Source organism: Labeo rohita, chromosome 5 (genome assembly GCF_022985175.1).
Source record: "Labeo rohita strain BAU-BD-2019 chromosome 5, IGBB_LRoh.1.0, whole genome shotgun sequence".
Lineage (NCBI taxonomy): Eukaryota > Metazoa > Chordata > Actinopteri > Cypriniformes > Cyprinidae > Labeo > Labeo rohita.
Genome location: NC_066873.1, coordinates 20,021,697 through 20,036,156, shown reverse-complemented (window position 1 = coordinate 20,036,156; position 14,460 = coordinate 20,021,697). Strand labels below are relative to the sequence as shown.

General features: G+C 37.9%; 1 protein-coding gene across 4 annotated transcripts in view; it reads right to left on the bottom strand.

The window, feature by feature from the left end:
- Positions 1–14,460, bottom strand: part of rtkna (rhotekin a) — an 83,103-nt gene that overhangs the window by 34,288 nt on the left and 34,355 nt on the right. Inside the window, exon 1 of one of the 4 annotated variants that reach the window (XM_051110034.1) lies at positions 5,691–6,152. The exons of the other annotated variants lie outside the window; for them this stretch is intronic. Coding sequence (XP_050965991.1) covers positions 5,691–5,714 — 24 coding nt within the window. The 5' untranslated portion in view covers positions 5,715–6,152. Of the gene's footprint in view, positions 1–5,690; positions 6,153–14,460 lie in introns of those variants that run through there. 4 annotated transcript variants of the gene reach the window in all.

The window sequence follows — 14,460 nt, the reverse complement described above, 5'->3', positions numbered from 1 at the left end:
TTTGTCTTAGAATTGTGAGATACAAACTCGCAACAGCTATTTATAAAGTCAAAATTGCAAGATAAAAACTTCAAATTCTGAGAAGTTAAGTCAGACTTGTGTGATTATAAACTCACAATTGTGAGAAATAAAGTCAGAATTGTGAGATAAATGCTTGCACTGTTTGTATCTTGCAACTGCAAATTTATCTCGCAATTCAGATTTTCTTTCTCAGAATTGTGAGATATAAACTTGAAATTCTGAGAAATAAAGTCAGAATTGCGAAATAAAGCTTGTTTGTATCTCACAATTCTGATTTTTTTCTTAGAATTGTGAGATATAAACTCTCCACTGCGAGTTATAAAGTCCAATTTTAAGGGGAATAAACACTAAGTTCTCAGTATTCTGATTTTATAGCTCACAACTGTGACTTAACTCGCAATTGCTATATTTATAAATCACAATTGCTGTTAAAAAAAAACACAACTGCAAAAAAACACAAGTTTTTTGCAAGTTTATTTCTCAGAATTGCAAGTTTATATCTAGCGATTCTGAGAAAAAGTCACAATTGAGAGTCGCAATTCCGACTTTATAACTTACAATGCCACTAATTCTGAGAAAAAAAAGTCAGAATTGCGAGCTGTAAACTCTCAATTTGGGCTTTTTCTTATGATTGTGTGATATAAACGTGATATAAAAAGACAGTGGTAGAAACAGCCTTCTATAATTTTTACTCTATACTTCTTGAATTAACTATTTTGAATTAAATCAGCTAAATCGATTTAAAAAAAAATGATTCCCCTGGTTCCCCTGGTTGAAAGCACCATTTTAAAAATAAGGATTTATTTTGGTTATACAAAAACATGAAAATAAAAAATACGTAGGTGATACAAAAAATATTTTTGCATCACCAATAGTTGATACAAAAAAAAACACAGCAAAAATGTCTCTTGTTTGCAGTAAGAAAAGTGAATGAGCCTTCATCACTTGGCTTTTTTTCTGGTTAGATTCACTCTTCTTGTTTTTTATTTTGGTGTGAATAGGCCTTAAACTGTTGCAGAAGCAAACTGATTCCACCACACACACACACAAACACATGAGCCTGAACACACACTTCCATATGGGCAATGTGAGTGTGAGTGAAGCTGAGAATTCAGCAGTGCTCCAGTGTGATGAACACATTGGCATTTCAACCTCTCAGACTGGCAGCCACAGTGACAGGACTGCTTCCATCACCCATGCAGCCTATAATGGTGAAATTTCTCCCGTCCATCACTCTGTCTCTGTCCCAACCATCTACACTTCTTGCCACTCTCTGGTCCGTGCAGATAAATGGCACTGTCAAAACAAAAATATACGCAGTCCTTCTTGACAGTCAACAGTCTTGCTGCTGAGAGAGTCTCCCATGACTTCACATGGAAGTCAAATGATTTTAAGAGTTTTTGAAATAAGTTAAATAAATGCTTAACGAAGCAGTTACATACACAATATACTAAGATATGTAAGATATTGTATTTCAAAATCAAAATGCAACTGTAACACGAAATACAGTCTAAAGCTGTGATTTCTCAAGCGGCAGTTCTCAATGTTGTAGCTGCATCTCTCAAGACAATCAGGAGGAAGGAACAGCATCTCTTCAGCAAATATTGATTCTCTAAATGCAGTCAGACTAGACGGTAATGATTCGACTGCAGCAGCATCTAGCAGGCCTGAGCTCAGTCCTGCACATCATGACAAGCCACCAAACATTCTCACATTGATCTCCATTGATTAAATTCCTGAGAGAAAACACCATGTTGAGGGTCACGAACAAAATGATTTAAAACAATCCAAGAAATCTTCAAAGCGAAAAGAGCAAGCTGTCTCTGCATCTAATCGTCTCTTCAGCCTGACCTTTTCTGCATCAGACCGCCAGTGGTTTAACACGGTGCTGACACTGAACCCTCACAACCACACAATGACTCAATGAAAACAGTAAAAAAAAAAAAGTGAAACAGAAAGGAGACTGAATCTGAATGGTAGGTTGGAGGAGTGTGTTTCAGATATAGTGTGGCAAAGATCACAGGCTAATTTTGAGACCACTGTAAATTTACAGGACTGTGCAGATTTATATGACTTTAATAGACGTAACATGATAAGGGAGAAAACAGCTGAACATCACTGATGCGAAGTCTGGCCATTTCCAGGAATCCGTTCAGTGTGTGTCAAAGAAATGATTCAGTGGTTCTTTTATATAATATTGCACAACCTAAAATGCTTTAATAACATCACATATAATCTAAATTTAATCTTGACTATTAAACTTCCTTTTCATCCCATTAGTCAAAATCTTACCAAATTCTAAATAAGATCACTCATCAAACATGCCTGAAAGAGACCATTCACATCTTGTTGACCCGAGAACAGATTGGATCACTTTTGAACAATTGAAACCAGTTTAATTCAAACCAGTTCAACTGACTCACTGAAAATATTAGATTCAAAAGAGCGATTTGTTTACCAAACAGTTTGATTAACTCACGGAAAATATCAAATTTAAAACAGATTTGTTTTCCAAACAAGTTTGAATCAAACCAGTTTAACTGGCTTAATGAAAATATCGCATTCAATAGAGTGACTTTTCTACCAATCAGTTTGATATGAACCAGTTTAGCTGACTCACTGAAAATTACCAGATTCAGTAGAGTGATTTGTTTACCAACCAGTTTGATTTGAACAAGTTCAACTGACTCACTGAAAATGATCAGATTCAGTAGAGTGATTTGTTTACCACATGGTTTGATTCAAACCAGTTTGACTAACTCATGGAAAATATCAAATTCAAAACCGATTTGTTTACCAAAAAAAGTTTGAATTAAACCAGCTCAACTGGCTTACTGAAAATACTGGATTCAATAGTGATTTTTCTACCAACCAATTTGATATGAATGAACCAGTTCAACTGACTCACTGAAAATACCAGATTCAAAAGAGTGATTCATTAACCAAACAAGTTTGAATCAAACCAGTTCAATCGGCTTACTGAATACACTGTGTGCAGAATTATTAGGCATGTTGATATTCTGGTCATATTTTTTTTCCAAACACATTTTACCAATTCCAAACCACATCAGTCTTAATAACTACTGTTAATTTTGTGTTTAATCATTTATATGTGATATATAATTGTCCGTGAAGGCTGGAAGTGAAAAACTCCTTATATTCAGGTGTGCAGGATTATTAGGCATGTTTTCGTTTACAGCTAAAATGAGCCAAAAAAGATATTTAACCCAGACTGAAAAGTCCAAATTATTAAATGCCCATGAGAAGAATGCAATACTAATGCATTACAAGAATTTGCAAAGTTAAGGCTTGACCATTGGACAGTGAAATGCTTGTTGAGTCTGCATGGTCAGAAAAAACAGGTGGAGAAGAAAAGATGCATGTTAACTGCAAAAGAATTAGGAATTAAGGTGAAGAATTAGGTGTGACACCATCAGGAACCGTTTCCAGTTCTCCAGCGCCACCATTTTCCAGAACTGCAACCTACCTGGAGTCTTCAGAAGTACAATGTGTCAGGTTCTCAGAGACTTTGCTTGGTAAAAAATCTAAAAAATGCCCCTGACTTAATAAGAATAACAAGCTGACGTCTTGTGAAATACATGAAGACAGTTTTTTTTATATGCTTTAGAGACAGATAAGTTGAGAGTGACTCTTGAAGGACAAGCATCACATCCTCTTGTACCTCTGATTCAAGAATTTATCTTCTAAAATCTGGCAGTAAGTTTTGGGAGTTCATTTTAGTCCATCTCTGCAAGTCAGACTTTTCAGGATAAGAGACTAAACATGAACTCCCAAAACTTACTGCCAGATTTTGGAAGATAAATTCTTGAATCAGAGGCACAAGAGGATGTGATGCTTGTCCTTCAAGAGTCACTCTCAACTTATCTGTCTCTAAAGCATATAAAAAAAAACTGTCTTCATGTATTTCACAACACGTCAGCTTGTTATTCGTATTAAGTAAGGGGCATTTTTTAGATTTTTTACCAAGCAAAGTCTCTGAGAACCTGACACATTGCACTTCTGAAGACTCCAGGTAGGTTGCAGTTCTGGAAAATGGTGGCGCTGGAGACTAAACGGTTCCTGATGGTGTCACACCTAATTCTTCACCTTAATTCCTAATTCTTTTGCAGTTAACATGCATCTTTTCTTCTCCACCTGTTTTTTCTGACCATGCAGACTCAACAAGCATTTCACTGTCCAATGGTCAAGCCTTAACTTTGCAAATTCTTGTAATGCATTAGTATTGCATTCTTCTCATGGGCATTTAATAATTTGGACTTTTCAGTCTGGGTTAAATATCTTTTTTGGCTCATTTTAGCTGTAAACGAAAACATGCCTAATAATCCTGCACACCTGAATATAAGGAGTTTTTCACTTCCAGCCTTCACGGACAATTATACATCACATATAAATGATTAAATACAAAATTAACAGTAGTTACTAAGACTGATGTGGTTTGGAATTGGTAAAATGTGTTTGGAAAAAAAATATGACCAGAATATCAACATGCCTAATAATTCTGCACACAGTGTATATCAGATTCAAAAGAGTGATTTGTTTACCAAAACAGTTTGATTTGAACCAGACTGACAAGTTCATGGAAAATAACAGATTCAAATGTGTGATTTGTATACCAAGCAGTTTGATTCAAACTAGTTCAACTGACTTACTAAAGATATCAGATTCAAAAGAGTGATTTTTTTGCCAACCAGTTTCATTTAAACCAGTTCAGCTGACCCACTGAAAATATTAGATTCAAAAGTGCATTTTGTTTACTAACCAGCTTGATTTGAACCAGTTCAACTAAACCCCCCCACTAAATATGTGTACGTGAACACTACACTGGCTATAGGTTTAACAGCTAATGCTCTCTCAGCCATGAACTGTGTAATAGGACTTAAAGGGTCCCAAGCAGAACCTACAGTATATCCTAACATGGTAGACTACAACAGAAGCTCCGTGGTTCCATTACAAACAGTCTAAGAAAACACAGCATGAGAAAATATTGCAATGGGCCCAACAAAGACCCCTCCTTACATTATTTTTTTGTTGTTGAAAACTCCCCTCCCATTACAGAGTTAAGTTACTGCAGTACAGTAGAATCATTGTTTCAAGAATAATGAATTCCCACCACAATCCATCCTGTGCAGTCATCAAAACAATCTAATAGGAATGTTATTTAATAATTTTAATTGCCATTGTTTTGTATTGCCCATGCATCTTGTCATTATGACAAATTTATAGCCTTTCATTATGGTCAACATAAATATCTTCGTTGGAAAATGATTGGATTAAAGTTAATTAACTTTTTAAAACAAGAACAGAGCTAAGGGATACATTCCTCAACAACAACAGCACACCAAAAACATAGAGTGGCACAGGCTGAAATGACAAGCCTCCTCCACGCATCATCTCGTGTATGCAGGTACTGAGTGCGCGTGGGTATCTGACCTTGCTGCTGCACGCACACCTGCACACAAACGCGCAGCGTTACCTGAGATAACAACATAACATCCACTACACAGATGCATTAACATCACACTAGAGTATATTTACGACACAAACCACATTTATAACACAACCCCGACAGCACAGGCAAAAAATATGCCACCGTGATCAGACTGAGAAATCAAATCTGTAAGTGCACACGGCGAAACGTCATCACTTACTCGCTGATTCTTCGTATTATTCATGTTTGAGGAGTCGCTCGAAGAAGCTGGAACTCCGAAATCACCTCGCGGTCTTACGCAATCCAGCCCATTCACTGCAGCTCTGAAGTGATCAAGTGATCAAATGTCCATTCCTCCGCAATAAACAGTACGTGACTGTGTCACAGCGTTAGAAAGAATGCTTGCCCGGGACCGTCGGTGTTTGACACGGTCATCTGGTGCTCATCTCTCAGCTGTCATCGCAGCCGCGCGCGCTCTCTCTCTCTTTCTCTCTCTCTCCAGTCCAGAGGGGGTCACACGAGCTGCGGTGAGTGAGAGCCAACCAGTGGGGCTGGAGAGGGGGCGGCGGTGCTGCTGACTTCTGTAGGTTTACAGTCGCGGTCCGGTAGGTTTATCGAAAAACAGCAGGCTTTCTTAGAGAGCATGTAAACAAAGATACAAATACATCCTGCGCGCCCTCGTGGAATTGTACGACGAAGTCGCGCTATCAAAACAAAGCTGTCAGTCTAGGCGACGCTGGTCCACAGCAGTCTCTGTCTTTCTCCTCATAACCATCTTCCTGTCCTCGTCCGCTTCAAGTCCACCGTGAATTACATCACCTCTCCAACAATAGCAGTGAGTGCTCGGAATAACGCGCCTCAGTGGAGCAGGTGGAGAATATGGTTCAGATCAGCACGTGGGTTAAACCAATTAAATCTTTATAAAGCAGCGAGAGTCCGAAGAGACAAAGTTGCTAAAGAGCTTTATGATTAAAGATGCATGTGCAGACTTATACTTTGATTAGACACAATGTTGCAAGTTTACGCAGGGGGTTTCAAACTTTTTAATGACATCCCCTTAACCTGATCAACTTATTACTATTCAGTTGTGTAATGCTGAACGTATAAACTTGGAAAAAAAGAAACATTTTTAATTAAACTAAAAGAGTGTATAGCACTTTTTCAGAATAAATGCAGTTCTACAGAATATATGTAGCATCTTTATCCACCTTATTCTTCAATGCGGGACTAAGCCTATGGGTGAGACTTCCGGTTCATTAGCCGCTATAGGAAAATATTGAGAAGAATAACAACGTGCAGTAAACAGTGCAACTGTTTGAGCTACAAACCAATGTGTTCATAAATAATACATTAAATAATATTTTTAGACACACCAATTTGCAATATCAAGCAGCAAAAGGGGCTGTTTTGTACAACTAAAAACAGATGGACGTGGATGAGACCGGAAGCCAGACCCAAAAAAAAAAAAAAAATGTACAAATGGCCGCGCCCACTCTTTCGGAAAAATAAGGTGATTAGAAAAAATTGCCTTAGAAAAACTGTTCTACCTTTTATTCTCTGAATTGTTACACAGACCCCCATCACCGCTTTGAAGATCCCTGTAAAAATTTATAACAAATATAGCTACAGGCAGCGATTACCGGGGTTAAAGCGCTTTAAGGCATTTAAATACATATGAAAAAAGACATTAAAAAATGCGATATCACCCCCAGTAGCCGATTTCTTTCAAATTTCTCACAGACCTTTGAGGCCGTGAGTCAAACAGGCCCACCGAGTTTCGTTCCGATCGACCTCCATTTAGCTTGTCTAATAGGTGCTCAAACTTCCATGGCCTATGGTGGCCATGTTTTTTGAGATATGCAAATGTTGTTATAGACACTTGTGGCACTTTGAACCAAGACCGTGCGTACCTACTTCATGTCGATAGGACAAACAGGTGTGTTGCTCTTATAGCGCCACCAAGTGGCCAAGCTCCATGATTTTCTTTTTTACGTGACCTCAGATTCAGCTCTTACATATGCGTTGTGGGTTTGGTGAAGATATCTCATTCTGTTCAAAAGTTATAGCCATTTTGGTAAAAGCGTCCCTTACCCCTTTCAAATGTTTTAGCGTCCCTTCGCGACAGAGAGTCGAAAGTTCAACTTTTTTTTGATAATTAGTGATATTCACGGTCCAGAAAATTTCCCGGCGATGGTTTGGTTCCGATCGATTCTAACGACAAAGATTCCAACGATATAAGACACTTGAGCCTGCGACAAATGGTTTAGGCCAGGGGTGCTCAACCCTGTTCCTGGAGATCTACCTTCCATCTTAGTTCCAACCTTGATCAAACACACCTGTTTGTAATTATCAAGTGCTCCTTCAGATCCTAATTAGTTGTTTCAGGCGCGTTTGATCATAGTTGGAGCTTAACTCTGCAGGAAGGTAGATCTCCAGCAACAGGGTTGAGCACCCCTGGTTTAGGAGTTATGGGCAATTTCGTACTTTTGATCACTGTAGCACCCCCTGTCATGCCGATTGAGGTGAGCGGTGATGTTGTAGTAGCAGTACTACCATCCCTCAAAGTTTCAAGTCTCTACGACTTATGGTTTGGCCTGCCTGATCAGTTTTATGTTGAGATTCCTGATCCTTGGCCAGTCTAACTATTACGTGCTTGAAACCCTGAAATATGGCATCGCAATGTTTCTTGAACAATTTTAATACAATTTCATTGTATTTTGTACATTGTACTTTATGATCTGAAAACACGCCACCATGACATCACTATAGTAGGGATTAACTAACACTGAGCATTTTTATGCAGAACGTCATTGTAGACTTCATGATACAGTGCATTAAGACAACAGGGGCATATATGGTTAAACTTTACAAAATCCTACAAAAACAAGGGTATGAATTTGTACGTCAAGCAGACAAACAGAAAAACAATAATTTTCTGTGTTCATTAATCCTAATTTAGCTGCCCCCAATGTCATTAACTGCTCATTAGATGCTCAGAGCCGTCAGTATCTAGTGGCTTTCTTAAAAGCAAGCAACCCTGTAATATTAATAATAATAATAATAATAATCACAGCTCATGCACGTCTAACCTGGTAAACCAAGTCAGCAGCATTTTCACCAATCCTATCATGTTTCACATAATTTAATTTAGTTGAATCTCATGCAGACCTAGTGCTTGCTCAGGGTGGAATGAAGCCAGGACTATGACAGACATGCTCTTAAGATTCATTAAGCCACTTCAGATGGCTGTTCCAGGGGGCACAGCAGGTCGTCTTCACCCAGGTGGAAAATAGGTGAGGAGTGAGCCAGCAGAATGAAGATGAATGCCAAAAGGCCCTGTGTGCTGCTGGTGGTAATTGTAGGACACTGTCTGATGTAATTGAATAACACAATGAAAAGCACACAGTAAGGGTGGAGTGATACTGAATTATATAACAATATATAGTTATATAACAAAATATTTCAACCCAGGCTCATTGGAACTATACGACTCTGCCTTCATGCATGTAAAACTGCAATATCATACCACTGCAGTTTCCAGTTGAAATGAACACTAGAGATAGTAAAATACCAACAATTTATTCCATTTCACACAAATTATGATTGCAGGGGCACATTATCAATAATCCTTGCATAATATGTCATAACCTCAAAACACTTTTACCATAGTGCATGATTTGTGAATTATCACACAGCTATCCTCCACCTCGTGTCAGGGTCCTGACTGATATGGGTTTATTCTGTGATAACAACTGATTGAATGTACATTTTCCCTTACCTAATACATACTTATGTTTGAATCACATAACCAGCTCCATATGTATGGCTTTTTAGACATAGTAAACTTGCTCGGGACCTCACCCGGTACAGCACTGCACTGGCTCAAGTACAAGTCCTGTGAAACACAAGTTACAATACCCCACAAAAGAGCTTGAAGTCGCATACAAGCAAGCTAAAGTAGCTCGTTTGATTAAGCAAATGCATGTTATCTCATGTTTGCTTTTGTTAACATATTGCTTTAGTTTGGGGCAGGGTTTAGTGTAGAAGGTAGATTCATTTCAAACATGATAGACCATTAACATGTTACCGCCACTAACCGAGCATTTAATTTTTGAACTGCCAATGTAATATGTTGCTACAGTCAATACAATTTCGAAGAAAATTAAACACGCTGTTCAGCGCCAGTCACTGGACAGTTCACTTTGCATGTGCAATGAAACGTGCTACAGCAATATCATTTTGCAGAAAATGTACCCACAGGCATGTTTTCTCATGACACCGGGCTGTTTAATAAACCTGCATATGCAATGGAGAAAAATGTATATTTATATATTTTTGTAGCTCCTTTGGTGTACGTGTCACCTCAATAGTGGAGCAAAATGTTCCCAGAGATGTAGTCAGTCGTGTATTTCCATTAAACTTAAAATATATGAATACTTCTGTGGTGATTTAGGAAAATATAGAAGTCAAAGAAGTTGTTTAAAGGATATGAGGTGATAAGATTGAGTTTGCGGAAGAAACAAAGAAAAGGAAGTGAGGTACAGTAGGGAATTGACTTCCACAAATCGATGAACATGGTGAGAAGCAAGCAGAGATGAAAGAAAGCTTTATAGTGGGAAGAGGATTTCTGACCCGACACCATTTCACACACATCCTCAGGATGTTCTGTATGTGCCCAGAGGCTGTTACATATACGTCAACACCCATGTGGAAACACATATCTGGCAGTTAGGGAATGGTTTCACAAGAATCATCAGTGGGGAAATAAGATCCGTTCAACAACAGCTGCACGGACAGTATTATTGGTCACAAGGAGCAAGAGAATGTGTCAGGGCCATCATGGAGTAAAATTAGCCTTGTGCTAATACGTGCACTCGTGTGGATGTGAGAGAAAGACCAAAGACAAGGAGAGGGGGTGGGAAACTAACTGAGACAGGAAGGCATGTGTTGTGGAATGCGAGTGCATTATGTATTTTTGAGCATAAAGTAAACATCCAGAGGACAGTAAGAATGAAATTCCTGACGTCAGCACATAAGGGCAGAAGGTCAGTGAGTGACCTGCTGGGATGTAGAGACAAACACAACAAGAGATATTTAAGGTACCAGTGGTAGGCTTTAGTGCAACTGAAATAAAAAGAGATTACATGCTTAAGCCCATTGGTTCAAGTCACTGTAAGTTGTACAAAATAAACAGATTTGAAATTGCTTTGAGTCTACTGTCCATTAGGTTTGGTGTTTAGTCTTCACAACCTTTTTAGCTCTCCCTTATTGGCTTGTGATTTCCGATTTCTACCGTATTTACTTTCTCATTGGATGGAATGTTTTTTTCCCAAGCAAACAAAATCTTGTTTCCTATCTGAGGCGTGTTGACCTTGTGTCTGAAGTTTGTTTCCTTCCTCGCCATATACAGCACATCCAAAACAGTGGCTCTTAAGTACAGGCTTGTTAGGTTCAGACTGGTCCTGATGACACAGATGCATTGTGCTGTATGTCACACTGCAGTATTGTTGTTGTTATACCAATAAATTCTGAGAGAAATATTGCTAGCATTTCTGCCCTCAGGAGGGGCTGTGCATTAAGGCAGGAAATGAGCAATGTGGTTTGGAGGCTGACCACATACCACAACAAGAGCAGCACAACATGAGATATTTAAAATCTTAAACCCTATTTTATCACAGATGGAAAGGGAGGAAATCCCAAATGGCAATATATTCTTGTGAATCTGATATATCCAAGCATATATATTGCTATTTTATGTATAGATATAGACAACCCATTACATTTGAAATCTCTATACGTGTATATTGGGTAAGAATTATCGTTTTTTCTTTTATGCTAAAAACCATTAGGATGTAAAACTTAATTTTTGATTAGTAATATGCATTACTAAGAACTTCATTTGGACAACTTCAAAGGAGATTTTCTCAATATGCTGATTGTATTGCATCCTCAGATTCCAGATTTTCAAATAGTTGTATCTCGACCAAATATTGTCCTATCCTAACAGACATACATCAATGGGAAGCTTATTTATTCAGCTTTCAGATGATGTATAGATCTCAGTTTTGACCCTTGTGACTGGTTTTGTGGTCCCATATCACATATGCAATTCACATATGCTGTAACATTTGTTCAGTTAGTGTCTCTTTGCTGACATTTATTTCATTTTACTCACAAACCACTCAACTGCAACGCTCTACACTGAGCAGTTGTGAATCACTGACGTCTCTGAGCTAAAAGCATCAGATAAAATATTGCAGGGCTAAAAACACAAGCTGATAATGGTGGTGTTAAATCAGTAGATTTACTAAATGGCTTTTGGAAGTATTGATTTTTGGATTAATGCAACAAGCCCAGCAACAACTCTACAGTTAGATGATTGAAGGCTTTTTATTGATTAAAATCAGAAAGTCTACTGACAGCGTCCTAAAAAAACAACCACCACAAAACAATTTAACAGTGAAGCAAAAATACGTTATGCAAGAATTTTTTTTATTGTGTTCTGCACCATTCAGAACTAAATTAAGAATGTCTTTTCATTTAAAATTATATTTCTAAATTTGAATTGTGATGGCAAACAGGATGCAGAATTAGAACTCAAATTTAAATGTACGGAAGCAGACTTAAATTAAAATTCAAAAAACTAATTTTATTCCATTCATAACAGATATTCATATAAATTTACATTAACTTGAAAAACGCAAAAGCGCAGTATGCTGGCTTAAATGTACACCTAATGGACAAAAAAGGGATACATAGAATGCAAGCATTATAAAATAATATAACAATAGAACAATCGAGTGATAGAGTGATAAATACAAAGATAGATAGATAGGCAACTACACAATTGCATGCAGCATGTGAAGTGGTTTGTCAAACAAAGGGTTAATCTATAGAACTGCTGCCAGCTCATCCCATTCCAGCACAAGACTAGCCATCCCAATCCCTTAGCCAATGGGAGACAGCACACGGCTCCTGCAGCATCTACACAGCAGCACAGTAAGCTGGATTAACCTAAAGGAGTCTTGATCACAGCAAGATTACGTACGCACACGTCCAGTCTTCATGAACGCACGGCCCATTTTATCTGCTTATTGACAGAGACACATTATATACTGTGCAGCTGACCAGAGATCAGTTTCCAAGAACAGGATAAAAAGGTTACAAATCTATCCAGAACATCTTGATAAGTAAATAAGGGCTGTTGGCTCTCTGCAGTGTCTTAAAGGTATAGTTCACACAAAAAAATCATTTCAGTTATCATTTGCTCATCCTCGTGTCATTCCAAACAACTATGAATTGCGCTTTTCTGTGAAACAAAAAATATGATATTTTGAAGAATATGGAAATCCAAACAGTTAAAAGGTTAGTTCGCATAAAAATGAAAATTTTGTCATTAATTACTCACCCTCATCTCGTTCTAAACTCGTAAGACCTTTGTTCATCTTCAGAACACAAATTAAGATATTTTTGATGAAATCTGAGAGCTTTCTGACCCTGAGCAATGTTCAAGGCCCAGAAAGGTAGTAAGGACATCGTTAAAATAATCTATGTCACATCAGTGGTTCAACCTAAATTTTATAAAGCTACGAGAATACTTTTTTTGCGTGAAGAAAACAAAAATAACTTCATTCATCAATTTCTTCTCTACTTGTGTCAGTCTTTCTGGGCCTTGAATGTGTTAGTTGCGTTGGTGTCTATGCAAGGTAAGAAAGCTCTCGGATTTTATCAAAAATATTTTAGCTTGTGTTCTGAAGATGAACAAAGGGCTTAAGGGTTTGGAACGACATGAGGGTGAGTAATTAATGGTAGAATTTTCATTTATGGATGAACTATCCCTTTAAGGTTCCAATTGATTTCTATTATATTGACGAAAATACAATGAAGGTCAATGGGAACCAAAACAGTTTGGTAACAAACATTCTTCAAAATATCTACTTTTTTGTTTCACAGAAAAAGGGTCATACAGCTTTGTAATGACATGTGGGTGAGTAAATGATTATTATAATTATTTTGGGATAAACTATCAATTTGAAGAAGCTGAACTCAGTTCATTTAATGTAGATTTATTATGAAAGTGATTTAACACCAGCAGATCTACTGGTATTTATAGTAGCTGATAATATTGTAATCTTTTAGAGCACACTGGTGGTAAACCAAGACCCATAACTGTACTCAAGTGTATAATAAAGATCCTACATTAAACACACCCATAAAAAAACTTCAATTAAATTCCAGACCCTTTGGTACACATCAAAACCCAAACTATGTCAGCCCAACAACAAAGCTTTACAAAATCCAAAACAAAGCAGCCTCATCTGTTTTAGCCCTGCTGCAAAAGTCATTTTACAAAAGGTGTCTTGCCTGCCCTTGACCCTTCTCTAGTTCACTATGAACTATGAAGAATGACATCAGAGGTTTGTACCAATGACATCAGCAGATAAAAACAGAATCCGACAGCTTGTGGTTCTTAACACCTTCGTCGGCCCACGTGGACCTCAGCAACTGCCACTACATGGATAGCAGGAGTCAGATCGATGGAGCTGGAGGCTGACGCTGCTTAACTGTTCGCACAAGGAAAATCTATTTCCACCGGCGGAGCTATAAATCTAAAGGAAAGGTTCAGCGATGATGCAAGCGGAGAATTGTAGCTCATCTATTTCATAGGTACTGACAGATACCTACACACTAGATCATGAAGAGGTGCCACTTCACTGCAGGGAGGTTAAAGGAGGAGAGATCTGAAATTAAGTGTTTGCGAAATTGGAGAGCAGGTCAAAGTTTTGCAATGTGCACATAAATCGTGTTTTAATAAAAATGAATGAGTAGTATAAATGTCATCACATACCTGAGCAACTCCATATAACGCAATTCTGTATTACTCTGAGGGAACATAATGACCTGCTGAAAAGGTCAAGCCAGGTTTTTGTGTGCATTTTTTTGTAAAGTTCACGAATGTGATTCTACAAGTCTGCAAATCTCTAATGTGT